Source organism: Labrus mixtus, chromosome 3 (assembly GCF_963584025.1).
Source record: "Labrus mixtus chromosome 3, fLabMix1.1, whole genome shotgun sequence".
NCBI classification, from domain to species: domain Eukaryota; kingdom Metazoa; phylum Chordata; class Actinopteri; order Labriformes; family Labridae; genus Labrus; species Labrus mixtus.
The window spans coordinates 16,368,468-16,394,596 of record NC_083614.1 but is presented as its reverse complement, the minus strand read 5'-3'; the positions used below and the strand labels follow the sequence as shown (position 1 = coordinate 16,394,596).

General features: G+C 38.5%; 2 protein-coding genes across 4 annotated transcripts in view; both read right to left on the bottom strand.

Annotated features, from left to right (window-relative positions):
- The window catches only part of ell (elongation factor RNA polymerase II), a 37,127-nt gene extending 20,104 nt beyond the window's left edge, over positions 1-17,023 (bottom strand). Inside the window, exon 1 of the mRNA XM_061033309.1 lies at positions 16,847-17,023. Coding sequence (XP_060889292.1) covers positions 16,847-16,981 — 135 coding nt within the window. The 5' untranslated portion in view covers positions 16,982-17,023. The remainder of the gene's footprint in view (positions 1-16,846) is intronic.
- An 824-nt stretch (positions 17,024-17,847) lies between these two features.
- On the bottom strand, positions 17,848-25,901 carry fkbp8 (FKBP prolyl isomerase 8). 3 transcript variants are annotated; one of them, XM_061033307.1, is made up of 9 exons: positions 25,730-25,901; positions 24,983-25,247; positions 24,625-24,794; positions 24,423-24,511; positions 23,985-24,205; positions 23,526-23,698; positions 23,366-23,443; positions 20,129-20,266; positions 17,848-19,876 (listed from the first exon to the last, which is right to left on the bottom strand). In XM_061033307.1, the coding sequence occupies exons 2-9, from the start codon at positions 25,233-25,235 to the stop codon at positions 19,790-19,792; spliced, it is 1,209 nt and encodes a 402-aa protein (XP_060889290.1). In that variant the 5' UTR covers positions 25,236-25,247; positions 25,730-25,901; the 3' UTR covers positions 17,848-19,789. The 3 variants fall into 3 exon arrangements, with proteins under 3 accessions (XP_060889290.1, XP_060889289.1, XP_060889291.1); XM_061033306.1 differs by having other exon boundaries at positions 24,983-25,244; XM_061033308.1 differs by lacking the exon at positions 25,730-25,901 and adding an exon at positions 25,414-25,698 and having other exon boundaries at positions 24,983-25,244.
- Positions 25,902-26,129: the final 228 nt, after the last annotated feature.

The following is a 26,129-nucleotide window of genomic DNA, read 5'->3' as shown; positions in this document are numbered from 1 at the left end:
TTGTTTGAAAGGAGATATTAACCACAAAGAAACCACACATATTTTATTTTATTTTCTGCTCAAAGCTGTGAGACAGATTTCAGCTTCAAATTTGCATTTACTCAATTCAAGAACTGTGTATACTCTGTTTCTGCAGTTCAGGTATATTTTCTTTTTATTTGCTCTACCAAATCAGGTGTCTGAAAATCGGACTTCTTTAATGTGACGTGAACATATTGTACTTCCACCATATGTTAGATCAGTTGGCATGTCTGCTATCATATTTATTGACAAAAACGCACAGGCTAAAAACGAAAAACAGAAATCACAGTTCATAAGTGAGTGTTGTTGTCCAGCCAGCACAGGCAGCCAATCGCCCAGTAGCTGGAGCTCAACTCTGACATTTTTCAAATATTTTCACAAACAATAGCCCCAAATAAGGCTCAGATAAATTGGTCATCGTATGAGGGAGAAATGCAGACATTCAATTTGATTAAATTGTTGTTGTTTTTAAACATCTTGATTGCCATGTCTTATATTAGAGTTGAAATTATCATTTAATTAATCGGTAGATTTTCTTCTTTTAGAAAAATCAAGCAATAGTCCAAGGATATACGACTAAACTTTCCTGATTGTAAGGATATGCTGCTTTTTCCTTATGTGACACCAAATCTGAGGTTTTTGGTTTATGGACAGTTGATTGGCCAAACATGAATTTTGTCATGCTTTAATAGGTTAATCCAGTGTTTGTCTTTATTTAAACTCGAAAATCATTGAGAGCATTACAATGACGTCAAGCAGGATAAAAAATGAGAAAGAAAATAAACATAGGCTACATATACATATACTGTATATACACACACATACATATACACATCATAGAGAAAGAAGATCAGTTAAAACCGAAATGCAATTAATGAGCAGTATTAAAATCAAAAAATAAATTCAAACAAGTGCAATCAATAGTTAATAATTAAGGATCTAAAATGTCCATAAGAAACCAGTGTCTTGATCTTTAAAGTGCTTTGCAGAAAATTCCAAGCTGATGGTGCATAGAAGCTAAAAGCAGATCTTCCAAGCTCAGAATGAGCTCTAGGATCCTGGAGTGTAAGCCAGTCATTAGACCTCCAGTGTGACAACACTCCTAACATGTGTGACACGTTTTTATAATGTGCATAGAGAATATGCAAGACAAGACCACCTATTTAATCTAATGAAAGATAAAAGCAGAGTAATAGCCTCCAGCATGTAACGGCAGTTTTGGAGATGCATGAAAAGAGGAAGACCTGGGACAGGTTTCAACTTTGCTTTCAGTTGTTTTCAGCTGTTTCAGTATCAGATCCTTGAGTCCTGGGGTTACTCTCTGTTAGTTTTAGTGAACCACTTACAAAAGGGGTACAATAAAAAGACATAACCCTTCTTAGCAATGATTCAATAGAGAGACAATCATTACTGAAGTGTTTGTGTTAAACACAGATGATGAGTTGTAGGAGGTCAACTGAACCTGAGGGGTCCCATTATGAAGCATTCAGACAACAATTAGTTTGGAGTCCCGTGCTCTAATATAACTACCAGCTCTATCTCTTATAGAGTAAACCCGATGCTGGGTAGCTGCAAAGCAACAACAGTAAGCAACATACAGAAAGCACCACCCAAAACGAACTGTCCTCAAAAAGTCTACCTAAACTTTCTTCAAGATTTCGTTCAGCAACAAAGGGGCACATTGTGATTTATGAGATAGATAATTTGGGAATTCACTAACTATTGAAATGAGGAAGTGCTCAATGAACCAGCTTATTATTGATCAAAGAAATGAGGGGGTTAAGGAAGTAGATGTTTTGTTGAAATGGGAATGCTGCTTAGTTGGACGACAAAGAGTAACGGTAAAATAACTGCAACTATATAGGAGATTTAAAGGGAGTCCGGCCTGGACTTTGGGTGAGACAGCTGAGCAGATCTTCTGTCAAGGCAGCCCTGGGATGTATGGAGCTAGCGCTATATGCAGGGCTAACTGGGCTCTGTAGCTAACCCACCCCTCTTTACTCTACAACAGTCATTTTGGCTGACCCCTGAGACCAGATAAATCAAGTTTGACTGTAGAGAGAAAAATAGCGCAGTGGTTTTTCTGGGTTTGGCTCCAAGCATTCCAGGGCTGCTCTCACCAAACCCACGCTCAGGTCTCTGGACACTATCATATGCAGGAGAAAGACAGGGATGTAAATTAACTGTTAGAAACACAACAATAAAAGCTGCAGGAGCAGTGTGCCTCCAGGGACCATGCTCCAGTGTTTACTATGCAACAAAACAACCTTAAAATAAGGGGGGAAAAAAACTCACTTGAGAAATGGCGTCTGATGGACTGATACAGCAGATCTACTAAATGAGTGCAGCAGCTAACAGTACTGTAAGCTCTATGCCGACGAGGGCATGAGACATCAGACCGCTGGGTATATAATGGTTATTTTATTTTGAATATTTTATCCATCCAAAAGTTCAACACCATCCAGGGATTGATTAATAAAACAGTCAACTATTTAACTTCAAGCAACACCTGTCCTAGTATGGACTCAAAGAACTGCTTGTTTTGTTGTAGACTGGTTGCCTCAATTAGTCCCTGCATGCTGCATTCATTCAGTGCCACAGTTTTGCTCTGTCTGGCAGAAGACATCCTGCCCCACCGGGTTGATTCTGAAGCGTGAGCGCAGACCCCTAGCAGCTGTACAAATGGTTTCACAAGATCATAGGAGAACTACAAGATCACGCGGGAATAAAGAGAAAAACACGCAAACAAATGTTGCTTTGTCTTTCTGTGGATGGTTTTCTTATCATTCTTTGCATGTGTCGAAAAAAAAATAAAAAATAAAAAACGATCCAGAGGCTGTATTTTGTTTTATTTTGAAAGTGTCTGGATGCTCTCTGTTTCCCTGTTTGATTTCCTGTCTTTGTCAACCTATTCTGTTCAGCTTGACGCATGCTTGCAGCATCTCCGTCAAAAATAGACGGTGCGTATTTGAGATGGAGCAGAGCAGATTGGCGCTGTTGGCACGCTGTGTAGACGGACTGCTGGTTTGTGATGTGGAAAAAGGAGGATTGACTATGTAGCAGAAGGACCATATGAAAATTGCATTTGGTTAGTCTTGCTATAAAACATTATGTAGAACCATGTAGAATTTCAACAGACTGGAGACTTTGTAAACTCTGGAATAGCATTCACCTCATCTTAATCCTTTTGACCGAAACAATATTAAATCCGAATCAAAGGTAGAAAGCCACCACATGTGTGTCAATTTGTCCATAGCTTCAAACTCCCAGGGCCTATCCAGGAACAGCAGACCTTTCATGGAGCCATACGCCCTGTTCTACCCCTGCAGTGTTAAACACAGCACCAGTTTTAGCACTCCCACCCTTTACCCTCTCCCTCCCCCAGCCCGGCACTGCTAACATAGTGCTACCCTCAGCCTGTTCATTTGAATGGGCTGCTGACATGTCACTATTCTCTGGGACCTGAGCCCAGAATGTTCCACAGAGCTAACCTTAGGGACAGAGTGCGGGTCCCAACCGTGGATCAATGACAAGGCTGTAGATGTTCTCACACTCAGCCACCCAGCAACAGACTGAGCCTCAGTTGGACGTAACATGGAAACAGCCCATGTTAAAACTGAATTCATGAAACTGACTTTAACATTGACTGTACATTTTGATCAAGTATTATCAAAACAAATGTTGATTAAAAAAAGCTTCAGAGCCCTCAATAGCTTTTCAGAAACCATTTGTCAGCAAATGTTGTCTTTTTATATGGCAATTCCAAACTGCTCTAACACACAATCTTACAGTTAGCCAAAGTCTTTTACATAATTACATGAAGTTACTTTAACCCCTGCATTAGCCAAGCAAATAACCACTACTAGGAGTTCATTACAGTACACCAATACCTGGACTCTACAGCTGTTATAAAAAACAACAACTGTTGTCTAAACTTTAGATTGAGATATCCGTAGTATTCACCTTACAGCTTTTACACTCACCAGTCTTAAACATGTTTTCTTGATGCGCCATTTTCAGTTTTGTAGATTTCTGTCATAGCCTGCAGCTTAGTTGTTAGAACTCTGCTTTCTTCTTTTCTCCACAGTAAAAGACAAACGTCACACAGTGGACTTTTTTTTTCTATATTTATGTGATTATAGTTAACCCCAGAGTCTGTGACTAGGACCTTGCCCCTCGCAAACGTCTGCTTTTCTTAGTAGCGGTTTGTTCTTCTTCAGTCTGCTGTTGAGGTAGAACAGACTGTTTCTATGCATAAAAGGCCAATCATAATCAATTATTTAACTCAGTCTGTAATAAAATTATTGATGATGGCTGTAAAATTTACCAGCTAGGACACATTCTACATCAACCTTTCAGAAAACAACCCCAAAGCATTCAAAAAGCCAGTTAATTTGAACCTAAAAGAAGCTATTTTGCAATAAAATTCTTGCTACAACTTGTCAGGACACTGAATATCCTTTCCAGTTTGAATAAAAAAAATGTAATTGCTGTAAAAAACTTGAGTAATCTTTATCTTGTCTCTCAGGTGTCACTGCCAGAGGATTTCTTTGTTTTAGACGCACACAGGAATAGCACAGTCTAAATCCCTGGGATCATGGCTGTGGAACCCCACTTGTTAGGTGTTTAGTTGCATCACTGCCATGCCGATGTTCCACAGTGTCTAGGATTTCAGAGGTGGAAGGCCACTTTATGCCATGTACTCTGCAAGGGTGAAGTTGTATTGGGTGTCCCTACTCTCTGTACATGCATCATTGTGGAGCATGTAAAACCATGGTTAAAAATATCTGTGGCAGCTGAGTGTGAAAGGTGGTTTGAGATAACTCACAAGCACAAAGGTTTAATTGGATCTACTTGTTGGTGTATTGACTGTAAATTGCTCCTCACTGCTAGCAAGAAACCCTTTGAAGCTTTCTCAGTTGTACACCCCCTTAATGCTGAGCTACCTTTGATCTTGTTCTTTAAATGAAAATGACTTGTGTTTGCACACTTGCTTTGTTGTTGGGGAAAGATACATGAATAATGTCACCCATAAACAAATCTCACACTGTACCCTTAACTAATCTTTTTAAATAATTACCAGCATATAAGAAGTCATTAAACCTTGTGTGAATCGATGCATCACTGCTGGGAAGCTTTACTATTTCTTTCTACTGAAAAAAGCCAAGCATTGGTTGTTGTGAAAATGGGGTTTCAATGTATATTTGACTCATCAGAAAAAAAGATAGAGCAGAAAATTGAAGTACATTACTCCTGTACAGCTTTCAGACTTGACCGAAAAGATCGAAACATTTAAAGTTGAAATATTCATACAATCTGAGACAGAACATTTTAGCTCTTGATGCTAGCATTTACCCTCATTCAACTGTTGATAGATATTTTTAAAAAGACAGTAAAAGTTGTCCTATTATTACTGAAGACCACATTGCACAAACTTTTGTGTCATCCAGACGAGTGTAGCCTTCTGCTTTTGTTTGTTGACATGGGGGAAAAAAATTACTCAAAAAGGTTGTTGCCAATAAACTTCAGGCGGTGCATGGCTTTATCTACAGTGTGTGCATGTTTAAAATTAGAGGAAGGTATATCTTTGAAATGTTCTCGTTTTGTGTGTGCAGTGCTGTCTACAGCTCCTCTAGTAATCTTGGGCCTTGACAAGACTGATGAATATTGACAATAGCCATACAAAGCAAGTAATGTAGTAGTAATAGTAGTGCTGGATACATGATGTTTCAAATTTCTAGTACTTGCTAAGGTAACCTGCAAGACATTTGGAAATCTGTATACCTAAGGGATGATTTTAATCAGTAAAATTAAAAATTAATTGTGATTTTTAATCCACAGAAGTTTGCTATTCACTGTTTTAACTGTTTAAAGTATTTCTGCACGCTTTCATTCCCTCCCGTAATTTTGCAGTCAAGCAGAAGAACCTTTTATGTCCTTTCAAAATAAAACAGGAAATAAATTAATGTAGGTGTAAGGCATTTAAAAGGCTGAATAAAAGCAGCATATATAACAAATTAAAAATCCTATGTTAAACCAAGCATTCACACAATGAGTTCAGTATATCATTACATCCCTGTTTTAAATAAATTGAGGTTTGACAAGTCAAATATGACTTTCTGTTTGGGAATCCTGGGCAACCAATTGTCTAAGCTAAAGAGAAGAGGTTACATGATGATATATAAAAGGTTTTAGAGCAACATGTGGTGAACATGGTGAAGAGCTGAAACAGACCACAAATATTATCAAATTAAAGAAACTATACAAACAATATATTTTAGACGGGTATATGGAAGAGGGAAAGTTATTTTAGGGGTATTCCTTTATATATTGTAACACTGGGTGGATATTAGGATTGTAAATACACTGGGAATGTTATTTATTTTATGGGGCAAATGAACTGGGGACAAGTTTGTTTATTTGTTGTAAATCATTTATAAACTAACAGAAGAAATGTAACATAGGGGTAGGGATATATAAGTTTTACTTCTTCCTACTCCTTTACGGACACTGTTACTTTTGTATTTTTTTTTTTCCTTTTGTTTATCTTATTTTAAATTTTGGTTAGAAATAAAGTCATTCATTCATTATGCAATTTTTCTCTGGTGGCTCACACAGGGTGGGATACAAAAACCCTGTCCACAAAATAAACGTTGCCGTGTTCCAGTCACCAATTTTGATAAATCAGAGTAATTTCACAGCTTCCCAATTCATCAGCTACTGAAAAGGCAATGGACTGTGACAATCCTGAGGGACATCAGAATTTATCTCGATGTAAGAAAACAACAAAATACTTTTTAACCAAATACCTTTGATAATTGAACAGCTGAGGATGGCATTCAGCCATTGCATAGCTAATATAACCATTGAATAGGAATTAGTAGTGTGTAATACCATCAAATATAAAGGAATGGAAGTTGTGAAGTGGCTGTCTGTAAAGCTCAAGTCCACAAATGCTGATTTACCTTGAATTGTGGTTTCCAATGGTTATACAACTCACGACCTGGAACACAGTTGTACAAATGTATATCAGACTTTGATCTTTCCACCCTTAGCTTGACATCATTAAAAAAAGGCGGTTTGTAAATATGTTGAATGTTCTTTTACGGGACGTGTATGATAGGCTGCACTGTAAAAATGATAACTAGCAATTGTTGGCCTCAATAGCGTTTTAAAACTGACCTGACTTAAAATTATAGATCAGCCATATTCAACTAATAAAACCTTTGTTTCCCAACAAACTTGCCCCTATTGTTGAGCAAACACGTATTTTCATGTCAGTATAACAAAAGTATGTGAGTTTCAATCAAAGCGCCCTTGTCTTGTTAAGCTATCTCCATCTGCGCATGCTCAGTACACTCCTACGGGGTTTCCTGGACAACGCTGAGTGGGCTGCACATGAATGAGTCAGATAAACGAGCAGGATCAACAGGTGGTCAGACATATTATCGGGAACTTCACGACGGAAAATTGCGGATTTTGTGGATAATGCATTTCAGTCTTGAAAATTAAGGCTTCCCTGTGTCTCCACCTTTTTGTGTTTACTTGGAGGACATACAACCGCTGTAGCTGGGTGCGATGGAAGCCGCAGACTCAGTCTTCCTAAGCTAGTAAGTATATTTTTTTAAGAAAATGTTTCCTGTAAAGTGCAATTCATTGTTTTAACCTCAATGGGGATTAATGTTGTTAATTTTTTGGCGTTGTTTATTGAATATGGGGGAGGGGCGGATAGTCGTGGGCTTGTTGGCTTGTATGATTAGCATTAGCAAACACAAAGTGTGTATGTGAGACCAGCCCCTTATCATGGATAGCAGTATAGCTGTGGACGTAGCCGTCCAGTATGTGCACAGGCTAGGCCATTTTTAAATGCTTCAGCTCTTAAAGTAAGGACTACGCTTGTTAGAGTGTCTGCATCATGCATGTGTGAGCTTGTGTCTGTGTGTGACAACAGTCCGTAGCTTCACGTTAGCAACATTACAGCCGAAAAACAGATAGTTCCTAATATAAACAGCACTGCGCCGCAGCGCGCACGGATGTAAGGTAAACAGAGACACACGAATACGCTTAAGTGTGTGCATGCGTGCGACACGCATACGTGCGTGAGTGCAAGCGTGTTCATGTCAAAGCTCATACTAGTAAATAAAAGGTTAAAAAAGATTAAAACGATCTCTGTAGATAACAGAAGATTTTTTATTCACCAAAAGATTATTATATAGTGTTTGTAAAGTTGAAGTCCTTGAGGGGGGGGGGGTCACAAATATGTCTGTGCTCAAGCAGTTTTGAGAGTTACAAAAAAGAGTTAACACATGAATAAATAATTAATGTGGTGTAAATGGCTAAAATAATTTGTAATTTTCAATGTGATTAAATTCAGGTTTTATGAGGAAAGTTATAAGATGATTCAGCACTATTGGTTGGAAAACTGTCAGTATTAATTTAAAAATAAGTTTAATGACCAGATGTATGTTGTGTATAACTTCAGGTAGTATGAACTGATGGAAATGCACCTTTGGTTTGACTGATTTATTGATATCGTTCATCATTAATGAGTTTTGCTTTTTTATTTTAAGATGTATTGTTTTGTACAGGGTAGTCTATTCAAAGAACAGGTTGGCTATTTTTATTCACATTCATCAATGTGCTTTAAACTTTGTGCAAATAAAACACATTTTAGATTAGGATTATTGAAATCCATAGCCGTATTTGTTTAGGCTACTTAGAACACTAAAGACATTTGTAACTATTTAACTAATACAGCCCTGCTACAGGCAACAGACAAATATTTAAATTCCCACTCACAATTTATTGTCATATTATGCATATAGATGTTAGCTGCTCTAAGCTAATACATCATTTTCTACATCTACTTTTCCTCTTGTTTTTGTTTTGTTAGTATTCTTGTCCAATGTCATGGCTGTCCATTGACCCTGAAAGAGCCAAATCGTGGAGAGGTGAATCATGTTCCAGATCATCCACAACACCATGACGATTCTTCTCTTAAAGAAGAAAGAATTCTGGTAGAAGGAATGTATAAAAAGAAGAACACAACATTGATACAGAACAAGACGGCACTGACCTTTTCCCGAAGAACACTTTTCTAGTGTTCAGTAAGTATTGGAAACTGTCATGGTCTCTGATGTTAATCATGAGTCACAATTTTAACTTCATTTTTTCAACAACAAAAAAAATCACCAACAGCTGAATGACAAGAATGTTAGTAAAGTTAAAGTTTGAATCAGTAGAATGTATTTTGCCATTTAGTTTTCCATAGCCCTTCAGTAAGTATATTTCCACAGGCCACTGGACCTGAAGACAGGGCTCTCAGCGGGGTGTTTGTTGCCATCCTCTCCATCACTGAAGATGATGAAGATGAAGATGCTCTAAATGCTGTGAATATGGCTGTTTTATTGGAATAGGCCGTCGTGCTGCATCACACCCCTGCACAGACTTTGCATATCTCTTTGGCCTTCCGTATGCCATGAACATTGACTATCCAAAGCAATTCAGTCCATCTTTTTCGGGCTTGGATCTGTGTGCTCGCAGTGCACACTGTCTCTGAAAACAAAGCTATCGCTGTAAATGTTGATCAGGAACCCACCCTGAGACTGACAACTAAGGTAAACGAATAACACTCTATTGGACAATTTCTCTTACTTGCAAATGTCATGTGACGGGACATGTTTGATTGTACTTGAGGCCAGGCCAAGTGTGTACATTGACAATCGAGAGTTCACATGAGGAATAAAACAAGGTTTCCGCTTTTCTTGAATTACATACTTTTTCGTTAATTGAACAAGAATATCCATGTTTGTTGAAGGTGGAAATTCATGACATTAAAGCTAGATTTTTATTGTTGGCCTAACATAAAATATTGAGTAGTACAAATACAAAGTTTATTCCCACTTCATTTAAGTTTTATGAATTGATGCAGCAACCATTCAGACATGAAGTCTGAGCATTGATTCATAATGATTCCTTTACGACTTCTGCTGAGGGATGAAAAAAACTGAATAAATGTATAAATTCCCCCTTCAGGCTCCAATACATATACATCACAATACAATTTTTTCAGACCTCATTATCAGGTTAGGGTCAGAGAGTCTGCTCTGAGACACCAGGTTGACACGGTTGCACATAGAACACCATGACATTTAGAGTGATATTTGGCATCAGTGGTTATGGTCATCTCTTGCAGTGTCCCGTGATCTGCTTAAACTGGGGAGTCAGCATTCTTTAAATAACCAAAGCACTGGCGCAGGCTGACCAGCTTCATGCAACTAAGTCTCCACCCAGTCTCCATTACTTCCCATACCATTCCCATAGGGGTCCAGGCAGGAGGTAAACTGCCATCAGGAACAAGAGCAGTACTGACTGAGTGTAAACTGACCTCCTTCGTGAAGCCTGTAGCCTGTCACCACAGCCACTTAACTGAGGATGGCTCAGCACAGATACTGCTTTAGATGTTTTGTTTTTTTAAGTCTTTAACTTTCTAATAATACACAGTATAAGGGAGTAAATGTTTCATTGATGAAAACAGAAAAAATCTATTTGTCTACCTGGTGAAGAAACCAAAGTGAAAAGTGAGTGCATCAGAGGACCAAATTATCAAAGCACAATCATTCCTACTTTAGTGTGGTGATGGTTTGAAATCGTATTTAATAGTCCTGAGGATATCCTCCACACTCAATGCCAAGCCACCTAGTCAGTGTACTTTACATCTTTTAAAAAATGCTTTAGTTTCCTGTAGTAATTATTCTTTTTTGCATTGTCAACATAATTTTTTGTGTTGTTTATCTGGTTCCATTAACCATAAAGTTTAGTTTTAAAATGCCTGTTATTAAAAACAATATCATACTAAAGAGCAAGCTTAAAGGCTGCGTCATTCCAATCATTCCAGGGCTTCAAATATAATTGCAACACAATGGATCACAAAACACAAGATGGGTGCCACTACTGTGATGCATTACCTGCAACATGTAAGATTCATACTTGAGGCTTATAATCACTGATCCATGACCTCACCACAAGACAAAAGTTGTGACCTGGGCTAGCAGAAGGTTTTTACATTCATATGTGGCTACTCATCAAGAGGCGCATTTGCAGTGTACAGACACTTCATATGTAATCTCCACTTTAATCCAGTAAACAAGCTTTATCATTTGTAACAACATTCATAGTTTCTTTTCCACAGGCTTCTGTTTTTAGAATTTTTGAAGCAGCCTCATCTTTCACGATGACAAAAACAAGTCAACTCTTTGAACTAACAAATACAACCTCAAAATTTGTCTTCCAAGTCTTTGCTGAAACCAAAACAGTCACCCGGAGACACAATTGACAACTTTTAGCAGTACTCTTCATAACCTTCAGCTTGATGACGATAAAGTAGCCATACTCATTTCCTTGCTAATGTCAGTTTAAGAAAAAAAAGGTCCTGTATAGCAGGACTTCCAGTTCACTCTTGTCCTTAGATGCACCAAAAGAGGAACCAGCTGACAGTCACATCGCATCCAGGAAGCAGTCAATACACTCAACTATTGCTTCTGGTCAACTGGTAATGCATTATGCAGGTACAGATAGTAATAAAAAGAAATACTCACACAGTTTTCTGAGACACATGTCTAGGACAAAGTTAAGTGTTTGGCTTACATTTGAGTAATATCAACAAGCAGTAAAAGTTTCTAGCTTTCCTTCGGCAAAGAAGAATGCAATGACTTTACAAAGACTATTCCAGTAGGTCTGGTGAAATATATCCAGTTTTTAAGATCAACTGATTTTCAAATGAGATATAGGATAAGACAATATCGTTTACATCAATACAGTTTATTTTGCTTTAAAATAACATATTTGACCTTTTCCAGTTTGCTTGTTTTTCCTCTCTGTCTGTCCCTCTTAACCCTGCTCTGCCTCTCTCCCTCTCTGAGAATGTCTTTACCCATTCACAAATGGGTCGTTTATTTTTGTCATTTTTCATGTACATGTTGACATTGTGCAGCTGGCTGTTAATAAAAAAAGTGTCTGTGCGACATGAGGCCTGTGTTCATTTGACTAAGAAACTAATGTGTTTTTGTATGTCTTTACAGAAAAAACATATTGCGAAATATTGTGTATTGTCATTCAGCTAAAAAATATCGAGAGAGGATTTTTGGTCCATATTGGCCAGCCCTACTTAAGCTGTGAATATTGTTGGGACTAGCTCGGGTCTACACTTTCTAAAAATACTTAAGCCATACAGTGGCCTAAAACAGCCTGAATTTAGCTTCCTTATGAAAGTAGGGGTCTGCCAAGTTGTATACACTTTACAATAACAATAACAAAGCTGAGGTCATGAACATGTATTACATCCCAGATCACACCACATCTTCTAAGTTGAAATATGTGTCACTCTGTTGTTCTTCCTTTTCCTTTGCCGAGTCCCACCTCACCCTTGATCTTGGGAGCTTGCCAGTGTTTGAATTATGAGGAAGCTGGAAAGGCTCAGCCTTTCTACAAGATACCCGAGCCACACTAGGAGCAATCGGAGCTCAAGTTTGGGGTGGTGGCATGCCTGATAATGATTCGCCTTTAATTTTTTATTAAAGTATAACACCAACTTGATATGGTAATAAAATGCTGAAAGAAAGATAATGGGCTGACTCTGGGTGAAGCTTTAAACAGCAGTTACCCTTTCAGCTCATTTTAAACAATGGTCATTTTTTATGTTTATGGTAAGTAGAATAAAATTTTTCAACGGCTTTGAAATTTTCAATCAAGTAATATAATTTAGTTTTTGGGTTGAAAAACCATGTTGAAGTGTTGCAGTACCTCTTTAATGAAAGATTAACACTTTCAATGAAAACAGATGAGATTTTAACCCTCTCCACCAAAGCAGCAGATGAGTTGTTCTACTGTATTAATGGTGTAAGGCAGTGAAGCAATACAAGATTGCATACAGTTGAGATACTCTGCATTATTCTCATATAAGGTTGTGAAATACAGTTCAAATCTACCCAGGCTAAATGAAGAACAAACGGAAACTCTTACACAGCAGAAAATAAGTGGCACAGAGTTCATGTTAAATGTATCACGTAACAAACTGATAGAAATCTGAACACATTTTTTCTATAAAAAACATGGAAATATATTTTGTGTAAATCTTTGTTTGTGCACATGTTTTAAGTGTAAGTTGCCGGCGAAATGTATATTTGCACTACTGCTTGGTTAAGTTGTAAGGCTTTCATTGTTGCCTTTGAATTTCAGTGTGCTACTTTTAAATAAGCATGGCTCTGAACTCTTGTGAGTGAAGCTCACTGAGAAGACGTTTGTTTGCATGAAATGTTAAGTTCATAGATACAGCTAATATGATTCAGACAAGCGGCACCCCTATGCATGATCTCTTTCTGCCAGAAGAGTGGTTTGATGTAAGCTCCTCGTTTGACTGTGAAGACAGTGAGACTAGGCCACAATAAGAGCTCTTAAAGTCATGCTAACAGTGCCTGTTCAGTTGTGCCGTATATCACTGATGTCTGTTTGATGCAGACGGTAATTAATAGAATGTTAAAATGAAAAGTCAAAAAAGATGGTACAGCATATTTTTGTATCCCCCATGCTGCTCTGAAACTTTACCACAAACCAAGCTAACACTGCTACAACATACAGACACCTTTTACACAATGGCCTAGAACTGGTCAAACCATGAGTAAGGGTTTTTAACTCAAATAACAGAGAAAAGGTGATACAGTAAGCATACATTGAGCAATGCAGCTTCAATTGGCAAGTAAGCTGTAGCATAAAAATCCAGTAGACAGGGACTCTGTTTAGATGTTCTTGTCAACTTTTGAATAGTTCAATAAAGCACAAGCCATAAATTACATTAGAAAAAACATGTCTTTGAAGAAATAGAAGAATGGTGCTTAAGATGGGGAAAAATGATTCTCCTTAAGGTGAGCACTGCCCAATATAACTCTGTAGAGACCATGATGCTTAGACAGCTAACCCTGTTTTAACCTGACTCCACATGAAAAAACAAATCAAAATTGACATGAGCTAGCAGGAGTTAAGCGTACACAAGATAATCGGGTCGATTTTGGGCCCTATTTACTCATTCCGACCAAAGACAGCACATGCCCGATTTTCTGATGGTTCCAAAGGTTATCTTGCCAGATTCTGCTGTGGTGTGAGGTGTGTTAAATGTGATTTTAACCTCCCCGATCTGCTCAGAAGACGGTCGAGGCCGCACTGATTTGAAATCGTAAATATTAAATGTGTTTGATATTTACGATCAGATATCCTGTTTTGTGGGGACAACACCGAGGATGGCCGAGTACGGATCTCTACGAATTGTCACGTGGAACGAAAAAAAGAGCCAATCAGTAAGCAAGCTGACTGAAGCAGGAAGCATAACAAAAATTGAACATGGTGACAACAGCAAACGCGAAGCATAGAGTTAGATGGACGATATAAATTAAGGACCAACTTGTTGTTTTCTGTCAACAGCACAATGTTTATACAACATGTCCTGTAAAACTAACCACAATCCAAGGAGTTTGACCAAAATGTTTACCGTAATGGATGTAGCAGCTAGCCACATTTAGCTTGACCATCATCATGGTTGTTTTGTCTTAAGTCACGTTTAGATAGTAGAGACTCTGGTTGATGGTGAATGAATCCTTAGTGTGTGTTCTGCTGAGTTGGGCATCTCGTTGCACACGACACTATAAGAACCGAACTGTTTTAATGTGTCATGATTGTCGTCATCTGAGGGCTCTCTCACATTTTAAAACTCTTTTAGTGTGTACCAGACCTACGATGATAAAACTTACTGTAAGGTCATATAAGATTGTTAGCTATGCAAGTTAGATGAGCACAGATTATATATAATCCGACAACCAGACTCACTCAGATGACAGTCACCAGTTAACATGGTCACTCTTTTAAACGTAACACCGGCATGGACTTTGCCGTTTTTAGCAATATAAATAGTGTCCCGTCACCGTGTGCTGTTAAAGTATCACAAGTGCCCCAAACTCACGATGGCCATTACTTTCCTGAGCGCTGGTCACGTGACTGAAAGCTATGAATATGGATTACAAAAAGCATTATCACTCTCCAGAGTGTCAAGCAGTTACTTTCAAGTTAAGTGACCATCTTGTCCATGATGTACTGTAGATTTTTTCCACAAGTGTTTGATAACTGCAAATTAAGGATCAACGCAAGAAATGTGTATAGATATCTATCTCTACAGATTGAACATTGATCTAAGAAAGATATCTATATCTTATATATATATATATATATATATATAGGCCGATATCTTTCTTAAATCAATGTTCAATCTGTAGATATATATATATATATATATATATATATATATAGGATTTTTATACTCCCCGACATTGATATCGGCCACAAAATCCCATATCGGTCTAGCCCTGCCATTATTTTCCCACGAATACAAAAGCACAAACAAGACAATGTTGAAATGCTCAACAACAAACAGAAAATTATTTCTCAAAACATATTGCATAATCTGACAACAGACTACTTCCATCAAAAGCAAGGGCCCTTTAAAAACTTAAAGAGATGAATTCACTGCTCTCCTGTAGCAATATTTTTTGAGTCAAAAGGGGTGTGCTCTATATATTTAAAACATATCCTGTGTGTCATACATTGGGTCTACACCTAGTAGTCCCTGAATTACCTGTGAAAAGTGTATTGTTCAGGCTTATTAGCTAAAAGGCCCGCTGCAGTGCACACAGCAACAGAAGCTTGAGATATGGCCCTGTCCTGCTGGCCTCCAAGGTTTTCCCTGTCAAATATTTATAGAAGCTGAAACGTTAGATGGCCATCAACAGACTTGGGCTATTTATCTAGACCAGAAGCTACAAGAAGTACCAGGAGCAGGAGTAAGATTTGAATGATTACATGTAGGATTTCACCTCCCCCCCCCAACAAGAACAGACACTAAAACCTGTTATACTGTTAAATAACTTCGACGCACCTCTAAAGCTATCAAATGAACATGATCCTTTTGGTGACAGTGTGGGGGTTGGGGGGAAAGGAGATGGACATCTTGAACACGAATACAGGGTACTTTTCCACACTATTCACGGTGTTGTCATGCGATTCTCGTCTAAAAAAGAAAGGAAAAAAAAAAAAGAAGGTCTTTCCCAGAGTTAACAACCGAAAAAGATAAAAAATCAGGGCTTATATTCACACTATCATGACCCTTTAACATGAAATGATCGCAGCTGCTGTTAGCTGCTAGTTTTTTTTTTTGACAGCTTAACAAACTTTCTGGAAACATATGTACACACAACAAAAGTTACTTCATATTTTCGGTTAACATTTGTTAAGACAGTGTACCAACAGAGTTTAAACTGTTGCGCAAACTAAAAAAAAGCAAACACCCCCCCCCCCCCCCAAAAAAAATGAAATAACTACCAAAAGGCTCGGTTTCCAGTAGCACCGAGCAGTAAGCTCGCTAAATGACTGAGGACGATTTTAACACTCGGTGGTGAGTCTGGGTGTAGCTACTAAACAGCTACATCCACCAGCAGACAGCCTGGCCAGCTGAGAGCAGCTAAAGTAGACACTTTGAAACCAAACTAAGCAGTGTGTCAGGGTGCTGTGTGTGTGTGTGTGTGTGTGTGTGTGTGTGTGTGTGTGTATCACAGCATGAAGGCAGCAGCAGACTGAGAGAGGGGGAACTGACCTCACTCTGCCTGTCACTGACACACACACACACACACACACACACACACACACACACACACACACACACACACACACACACACACATCAAAAAATCATGTCTAAAATGTCGCGGTACTGTAAAAAGGCCATTTACCTTGCTGCTCTGATAGCCTTCGAACGCTTTCAGTGCGCTGTCAGTGAGTTTCACGTGAAACACGGAGACATTGCTACCGTTGCTGACTCTTCCACAGGACAGTCCGTAGCACTGCTCCTCCTTCAGCGCCGCCATCTTGCTACCGTTCCCACCACGCGCACGGACGCACTCTGTCGTAAAGCGAGATCTCCCGTTGCTTTTCAATGAATATTCAATGACCGGTCACTGATGATGAAGTCACTCAGCTAGAGTCACATCTATACGACAGAAAACTACCCTACACGACAGTAAACAACGTCACAATTTAATATAAAATCCATTAAATTACTGTTAAGCTGTTAAAAGTAGAAACTGATTTTTTAAAAACTAAATCTTTTAACTTCGCCTCCTCTGACACATCACGTGATTCTCACAGTCAATGTGTGTATTCGTGGTTTTCATGTTCTTCTTTTTTTTTTTTTTTTAAATAGAGAATAATGGGTGAAAGTATTGTGTATTAATTCCCCAGAGCATTTCAGAATGAGCACTGCACGTCGGTAATGCGTAGGAAGAGGGGAAACGATAGGTCATCCGAGTACGTCAGTGAAACGTCAATGTCTAAAAACAAAAAAACTAGTTGGGGGAATATCCAAAACATCTTTTGGGAATGTCCTGATCTGAACAAATAAAACACGATAAATGTAAACACCGAGTATATTCAAGGCATAGCTATGTTGTTTCCTTGAAAAGATTATTGTTTTATAAAGTTACAACACATTTATGATTTAAAAAAATTCCAATGAAAGATGTCTCATATTGAAGCACACTGATATTTTTAACTCAGTCCATTTTTAACAGACATAAAAGCAGCAGAGCCGTTTTTATTAGAAGTTGTACCAAGACCACTGCAAGATATTCAAACTTCAGAGAAGGAAGAAGGTTTGAAAAAATAATTAATGGAAACCTTGTCAATGAGGCACAAAAGGTACATTATGAGAAATGATGACACAATCCAGAAAATAAAACTTAAGTGTGATACATTTTATTGTTTTATAAAACCATCAAATGCTGGGAATGCCAGGATATGCAATGAACACTTCATTTTTCATTCAGTTAAGAGTAAAAGTGACATTTTGGTCCGTGGAACTTTCATGTACTCTGAAGGAGCCAGATATTTGTTGGCGACACATTAATTGTTATTTAGAAAGCAATAATCAAAAACTGTGAAATAAATAAACACATAAGGGATAATAATCAAAGGAAAACTACACCGGTGAAAAAGAAGGGTAAAGAAAAAAATATACAAACCCAAAGTTGGACCTGAAGGGACTGCCTTCAACATTTGGTCTCAATCATCAATAATTGAGGTAATAATGACTAAGATTTAATAATTAAAATAAAGCATACTTCAGCATATTTAACAGCCACATTACTGGAAAAATACTCTATGAACCATTATCTGTGAGTGCATAGGTAACTGCATCTCTGTCAGCAAGAAACTAGTTATAGAACAAATGTTGAAAATAAAGTCAATCTAGCTGATTCTGCTTTGTATATATTCACGATTAACCAGGATTATATGACTGCTAGTTCCGACCGAGTATTTTGATTGGACAAGAGGACTTCAATGAGTCAATAGAGAACAACATCACTGTGACTTTTGTGTATTACCAGATGTTATGAATACCACAAGTAGACATTAGAGCAGACAGAGTTTGTCCTGATTTATGAAGCCGGTACTTCTGAATCACAAAACAGACCCTTATTTCTCTTGCAGCATGATCGATAAAAGCATACAGATAAATGTACACAAAATATATTGCTGGCCTGAGGTAACCATGGACACAAACAAAGTAGCATGAGTGCAGTAGATTGGTTGGGTTGATTGGCAACAAGTCGGATTTCAGTTGAGATGTGGAACTAGTTGAGTTAATGGAGCTAAAAAAAATGATTTAGTTATTTTCTAATGTTTTCTATGTGCTGGTAGTATAACTGTTGTATAAAAGCAATATCGAGCTTTAAGTCGAGATGTTGTTCTGCATATTAGCCCTGCTGTGACTATCTTTGGCTTGAGGCCATGACCAAATCACAGCAGTTGTGCGATATTGCTTCAATAGCACATCCTCCAGCTTTGAATTGAAATCAAATACACACCGTCATGTTTATGTATGAAACAGTTTTGTTGTTTAGGCTGTGTCTGATTGTCATTACCCTTTGAGGCAGTGCATTTGCTTAACTGTATTGTTGTGAGGTTGTTCTTTTAATTTATTTTCCTTTGTGTACGTTTAGAAAGTGGATACAATTTTAGTTACAGGTTCAAAATATCTGTCTGCTGTACTGTATAACATTGTTTGGGTGTTTTTTGTCTGGTCTAGCAGGTTATATGTGATGGTTATAGAGAGGTTGTTAAAGCGAGAACAACAGGCAAAGTAAAAAAAGCATCTTCATTAAGCCAGTAAACATAAAACATTGTACTGTAAAGAGAAAAAGTGAAATTACATTTTCTTTCTTATGGGAAATTATAAATTAACTGTACAATATTTTGCTTTTAAACTATAGCATAATATAAAACAGAAAAACATAGCTATTTTGAATCGGAAAATTAACATTTAAACTCCCTCTATCTGAATCTATGGCAAACTATTTTTCATTTAATGCAAACAATCATTATCTACCAAAGACAAATACAATGGCAGCAAAAGAAAACAGTGTCTGGCATCCTTATATATATATATATATATATATGCATGAACCTTAATGTTCTTTAAGTGAGAACAGTGTCCATATGCAAATATTGATGTTTTATTATTAGTCACACAGTTCTCAAACATAGCAGAGAAAAGAGAGTGACAGTGAGGAAGCAACTGACCAACTGACATTTTTACCCCCTTTGGCCCACATTCAGATGATGTGCTTCTGTGTTTCTTCTCTCACATTGTCGCAGCTTGGTCAGGAAAAGTTTGGTTAATTTCTAGCAGCTATGACAACGGACAACGCTACACCACCAATGGCTACAGCAGTGGCACCAAACAGCCACTTCCAGCTGAGACCCTGGGGAAAGAGAAAGTAACACAAGTAGAGAGTAAATGTTTAGTAGGTTGGATTTTATCATTACACATTAAAAAAGGTCAAGCAATATTAGATTTAAGCTTTTGATATATGACTGAGACTGCTTATTCATGACACAAAGGTTCCTTTGACTCTAACAAACATATCAGCTCTAGTCATGTGATCATGGACAGACATTTCACTGAAACGCATGTGGTTGTTTTTTTGTTTTTTTTAATGGGATGACTTTCTCACCCATGAAGACTTGGCTCTGTGTTTCTGTGTGCTGCTGCCACTGGTGGGGTTACCCAGCATCTTTTTATACATGGCCTGCTCTGCTCCTCTCTGCTCTGAGTTTTTCTTCACCAGCTTGGAGAGCTCTGCGTGGATGGTCTATAAAGAAGAAACAAGACAAATAGGCTCCAGTTCAATACTTAATCTATACTACCAGATATTACAACATGAAGAAAACAACATTTGGACACTTTACAGTCTGATATTCTTCATTTTAGGATTGTCAAGATGACAATATACCCACATAACACAAGCAGCCACCAAGTGGCGTGAAAAACATAAGGCATTGATCCAACACAAGAAAAGTTTTCCGGGATAAATGGTACGTCAATCCTTGTTTCCTTCAAAGAAATTGCATCACAGAATGATTGTTTGATGGAGCCAACATGTCCACATGCTTCCAGGATATTGGTTCAGCTATTGTTTCATCACGGTCTAAGATATGAGTCATTTATGTACGCTTATATGTACAACACAAGCAAGGACCTAGAATGAAGGAAGTACCAACAAACAGCTTCTGCCAGTGAGGAGTTACAGTAGCCAATGTGTGATATTATAAGAGCCTGTACCAGGAGCTGTGTGTTGCATTCTCTGACAGGTAGGGTCTGATCTTATTGAAGACGTGCAGATCATATAGACACATCCAGGCAATCGTGGCCACGTGAACCTTTAAGTTTGGCTGGTCATCAATCATGACGTTGAGCTTTGGGGCAGACTCTGTGAGCATGAGTTTGGTTGGATATTTATCTGTGATTGTAAAGAGGGACTGGCTGGAGGATGACAAGGAGCATATTTTTGGATAGGCTGGTTCTTTAATCCATGTAGAGATATCAGCAAGGCTTGACCAAACTCGGGCAGACAGAAATGTCATTATGGGTGAATGACAGACAGAAAGAGCTGGGTATTGTCAGCATTGCAATGGTATGAGACACTGTGGGAGCAGATGACTACACCAAGTTAGTTGATGAATTGAGAAGAGAAGGGGATCGAGCACTGATCCTTGAGGCATCCCTGAGGATAAATTTTTGTGTTTGGAGGATTCTCTGTTCTAAGATACTCTAAAGGATCCCCCTGAGGTAGGACATGAACCAGAGAATGAGGCTCTATTAATTGGTGCTTATAAGCTATGTTGGTCAGCGCTAAGGAAACTGGTTAATGATTGTAAAAAAATGTATGATTAAACATGTACGGGCAGAATCAGTTAGTGTCTGTTCAAGTTGTTTTCCTCAAAGACATGAGGGTTCTGTTACATTCACAGCCCTGTGTTTGAACAGAGAACCCAGGGCAAGTTGGCACCAATATTCTGCAATCAACTACACATTGAAATGACAAAAATACACAACACTGACTTGTCCCCAGGGTGAGGATTAAGTAGGCTAAACAAATATGTTACATATACCCTGTCCTAACATAAACCATGTGCCCAAACACAGCGATGAGACAGTTTGAGGCTGTCTGAACTGGAACTGTCAAGTCTGCGTTACCAAGTCATAAGTAAACAAAACCCCAGACAAATAAATCTCCTCTCATCCAGTTGAGGAAACGATAGTGGGCGTAAACAGCTGACATCAGTGTAAAAAAATGTAGACAGCATGTCTGTCAGTGCCTAGAGAAGAGAGCGATGGCTTTTTCATCCTGTCAGTCTATGAAGCCTGTGCCTGTATGAGACCGCCTTATTGATTATAAGGGCAGCATTCTGGTATTGTCACTGACACGCAGGCTCAGTTTTTGCTGTTAGAATGAAAGGTTCTCCCTTATAGTAAGAACCTATAAGACACCGCTTGGAAGTACCCGTTGGCACATAGGTGCACAAGGTTGATAATTATGGATCGTCCCAATACTACCAATAATCTATAGCATGCATTGTTGTACTTCACAGGAATGTCAGAAAATTGGACATCACAGTCGTGGTTTAATTCCATTATGATTTACACTTTCATAAAGCAATAAAAGCAGCTATAGAACAAGGATATTCTGTTGGGATAACTCAAATAATGCCTTAGAAAATATACATAATTTCCCTGTTAGACATGTGGAAACACAAGGCTTCTCAAACTCATGCAGTTTGCAAGGTTGGGTTACAGCAGTATGCAGGGCTGCTCCTAAACACGGTAACAATAGTAGAACAATCATTTTCATTTGCCATGCAAATAGATATACTGATAACTTTAACATAAATTTGACTGACTTTCGAGTTTCACCAGGTAGGCATATGTTGTCACACTAATGACTTTTAGGAAGCAGGAGGATTCTCCAGTACTAATGTAGTTGTTTCTTTTCTTACTCTGTCATCTCAGGCTTAAGCAATGACATGGTATCTCCTTAAGTGGTTCTAAGGCCTATAGGTTTAACTTCTTCATTGTGCTTTTGTCTTTGAATATTTGATCAATTGAAAACTTATTTCCATCACTTTTCAGTGTAGAATCGAAAATGTGACACACCAAGTGCTTACAGATAGAACAGATTACTTGGACAAAACAGGCCCATTAAAACTGCATAGCTCATTTTGCTAATTCTCGCCCTTGTTGTACTTATAGCTTTATTTATTTTTTAGACTGGTCATTTGATTCATATTCTATTTATAATATACCTATATTCCTACTCCTATATTGTGTATATGAGCAACTGTAACGACCAAATTCCACCCATGGATAATTCAAGTATTTCTGATCCTGATATCATATCTTTTCTTGGTACATGAATTAGTCTATTGTCTCTTCACAGTAAGTGTTGGATGTGAAGATAAAGTGGTGGCCAGGCCATGTGCTGTTTGACAGATTGGTGTGGGGGTTCTAGGCATGAGCACCATCCGTCTGCAGCACACAGCTGATCCAAGAATCCCACACACTATGACCAATTCTGTCAGATGGCCTTCTATAGCAAAAGAACCTCACACTCCTGCCCCTCTGAACAGTAGAACAGTAACAGTGGCTAGGTATAAGATATTGCTGGGGTTCAGGCCGACCTATTTACAGCAACAACATGGAACCAGATCCTCTATAATGATGAATCAGCAGCCCACCTGACCTTGCATTACAAACTTATTGGAATTCTTATCCTATAGCACCATCTACTGGCCATAAGGAAGAACATTTCCCCATACATCATGCTACGTTTTACAATTCTACAATTCACTTAGCAGACACTTTTAGTACACAAATGTAGTACAAAAATGTACTATAAGTAAAACAAAGGTACCTTATTGCTGGGTTCCAACTTCAGTGCTTTCCTCAAAGTTTGAATGGCTTCTGTGTATTCCCCTTGCAAAGCTAGTACCTTGAGGGAAAACACACAATTTTAGATTAAGACATTCCACTGAAAAAACAGGCAAAGTAAAAAAGATGTAAGAAAAGTTTACCTTGCCCATGCGGAAAAGGGCTTTTATGTTGTCTGGCTGGTGTGCCAGTGCTGAGACACAAGATTTGAGTGCTGCATCATAGTGGTCCAGTTTCAGCTGAGAGGCTGCCATGTTGTTTAAACATTTCACTTTTACATCAATCAGCTCATTTTCCTCCTCAGGATTGATGTCAACTGTAAAAGAAAAAAAACAACAAAAATGTAATCTTTTGAATATATAAATCATCCGCTTGCCACACTGTAAGGCAAGATCAATGTAAGTGAGATCAATTACATTGATGTCAGATAGATTTGATAAAAAGTAGTCTTGTTTTTGTGGTGAATCTCAAATGTTCAAAAATGCATTATCACAATAAAAGCATTAACTCTGTGATTGCAGTGCTTCCCAACCTGGACAATAACTATGAACCAACGTTTTCAGGGGTTTTCTTCCGCTCTGACCCCCTGACCTGCCTCTCACCTTTAGAGCTAGACTCTGCTACCTGCAGGGCAATGCTATAAGAGTTGACTGCAAAGGCATAATCTCCACGCTGATAATGAACGTTGCCCTTCTCCCGCTTATGGCTAGCAAGTGCAATCTTTTCTGCTGGGGGCAGCATTTCCAGGTCTGGGGCATCAGTAGCTTCCTTCAGTTCCACTTCTAGGCACAGCGGAGCATTTGGGGGAATCTCAGGTTCATAGCTGGAAAGAGGAAGAAACTGAGCTAAGTTTGACAGTTAAAGAAATCAAGAAACTTCAATCACTAGATTTCACATGAGGGAAATATTTTTTTGTGAAACAAGCTGAAAATAAAAGATACATTTGACATTGGAGCTTCCTTGGGGATTTAGATTCCTTCGTTTCCATGAAATCTTAAATGTATGAATCCTTTATCAGTTAAATTAAAACATGTATCTACCTGCCCCGAGCACCGTATGCATATTTTGCATCAGTCTGAATCAGGGCCTTCTCCCCCTTTTCCATGAGCTGCACCGAGAGATCCAGAGCCTGAAAGGACAACAAAGCCTTGTGAAATATACGATATAAACCCAAATACTGAAAACAGGGTGACCTCTTGATAAGTCTCAATTCAGGAAGTATCTCAAACTGTCCATTTTTACCTGAATAACATCTCCATCTCCAAGAGTGAAAGAGAGGTCATGTTGCTCCTCTACAAGTTTCCCATCTGTCAGGGATGTTTTAAGATTAATCCTAACATTTTGTCCTTTCTGTGGTCGACTGTCTCTTCCTTCTCCATCTTCCAGGACTTTTTTCTTCAGCTGATCATTACCTGGACACAAAACAATCTTATTATTATCAGTTGAGTGCTGATCAGTGTTTAATGGCTGCAAAGCAAACTCTTTTGGCTTATTGTTTAACAAGGGGATAGTGTGTGGATTTTAATAGAGTGCCACCCAGTCAGCGATATGACCAAGTAGAGATTGTTTTCTGCAACTATCTTAACAATTCGTTCCCCACCTAATACATCCAGCCATTCCTCCACAGGGGCAGAGGGATCTGTCTCCTCTTTTTCCTTTTCAGATTCATCTGCGTGTTTGCCCTTCCCACCACCGGCATCTTCCAGAGGAGGAGGGTCGTCGTCAATGTCTTCTTCATCTACAACCTCGAAGTCTTCCCCGCTGTCCAGCAACGAGGTTCGTCCATTCTTCTTCTCTGATGGCGGACTGTCATAGCTGTCAGAAACCTCCATAGTCTCCTCTTTGTCGGTCATTAGTAGAGGCTGCTAAGAAACAAGATTAACCGTTTTGTTGATATTCCAATTCACGGATTAATCGGCTGCTCGATCATATCAGTGAACTTGTAAACATCAAAACGACAGCCATGTTAAACATCTAGAACTGAGTGGCCTATTCGTTAATCTTAACAAAATGATTACATGTTTCACTCACATGACACTGTTTGCTACGATAGTTTCTTTTGGCGATCAGCTACCATGCTAGCCTGACGTTTCCAGAAGTTTTTGACAAGTTATCCCCCCCTGCTTTCTTCTCAAGCGGCTAGCAGTGGCATGCTAACGGGCGCTAGCAGAGGAAACTCCTGAAGCAAACTAGCATTAGCTGTAATCTTTGCTATGGCTTGCACATAAACCTTTTTTATTTTGTCCTTAATAAAAAAAAAACACTGCTTATATCGACTTCAGATAAAGTGACCTCGTCAGAGTGTCACATGTTAAAGGCCCATTTATAAAAATTAACAGAACATTACCTTCTACCACTTTCTATCCAGAGGCTTGTTTTGGTCCTGGACAATCTCCCCTCCAGTTCACGGTGGTGAAGTCGGTTTGCTGTTGGTGTGCGTAGACCAATAGAACCTCACCGTTCTGTTGGTGACACAATATCAAACTGACTTCGTCGCGGTCCTAGCTCACCCCAACCGACTGCTTCCTGTTAACCTTGAGCTACTGGACATCTATTGGTCCCTTTGTTGTACATTAATGTTTGACCCTATAGGCACCATGTGGAATTACACTTTGTTTCTTACGGTCGAAAGGTTATCCTTCTCTGTCCTTATTTTCTAGTTTTAAAAAAAGGTTAGAAGTCAGAATGTGCTGGGTGATACTGTATCGGATAGCTCTTTAATTCAGAAACAGTGAAATCAAATACAG

Coding starts and splice junctions, on each gene's coding strand:
- fkbp8 (XM_061033307.1), bottom strand. CDS start 25,235: ATGACCGACAAAGAGGAGACTATGGAGGTTTCTGACAGCTATGACAGT. Junction 23,699..23,984: donor AGCAGAGTCTAGCTCTAAAG/GTGAGAGGCAGG, acceptor TTTCTTTTACAG/TTGACATCAATCCTGAGGAG. Junction 23,444..23,525: donor CCCTTTTCCGCATGGGCAAG/GTAAACTTTTCT, acceptor TTTTCCCTCAAG/GTACTAGCTTTGCAAGGGGA.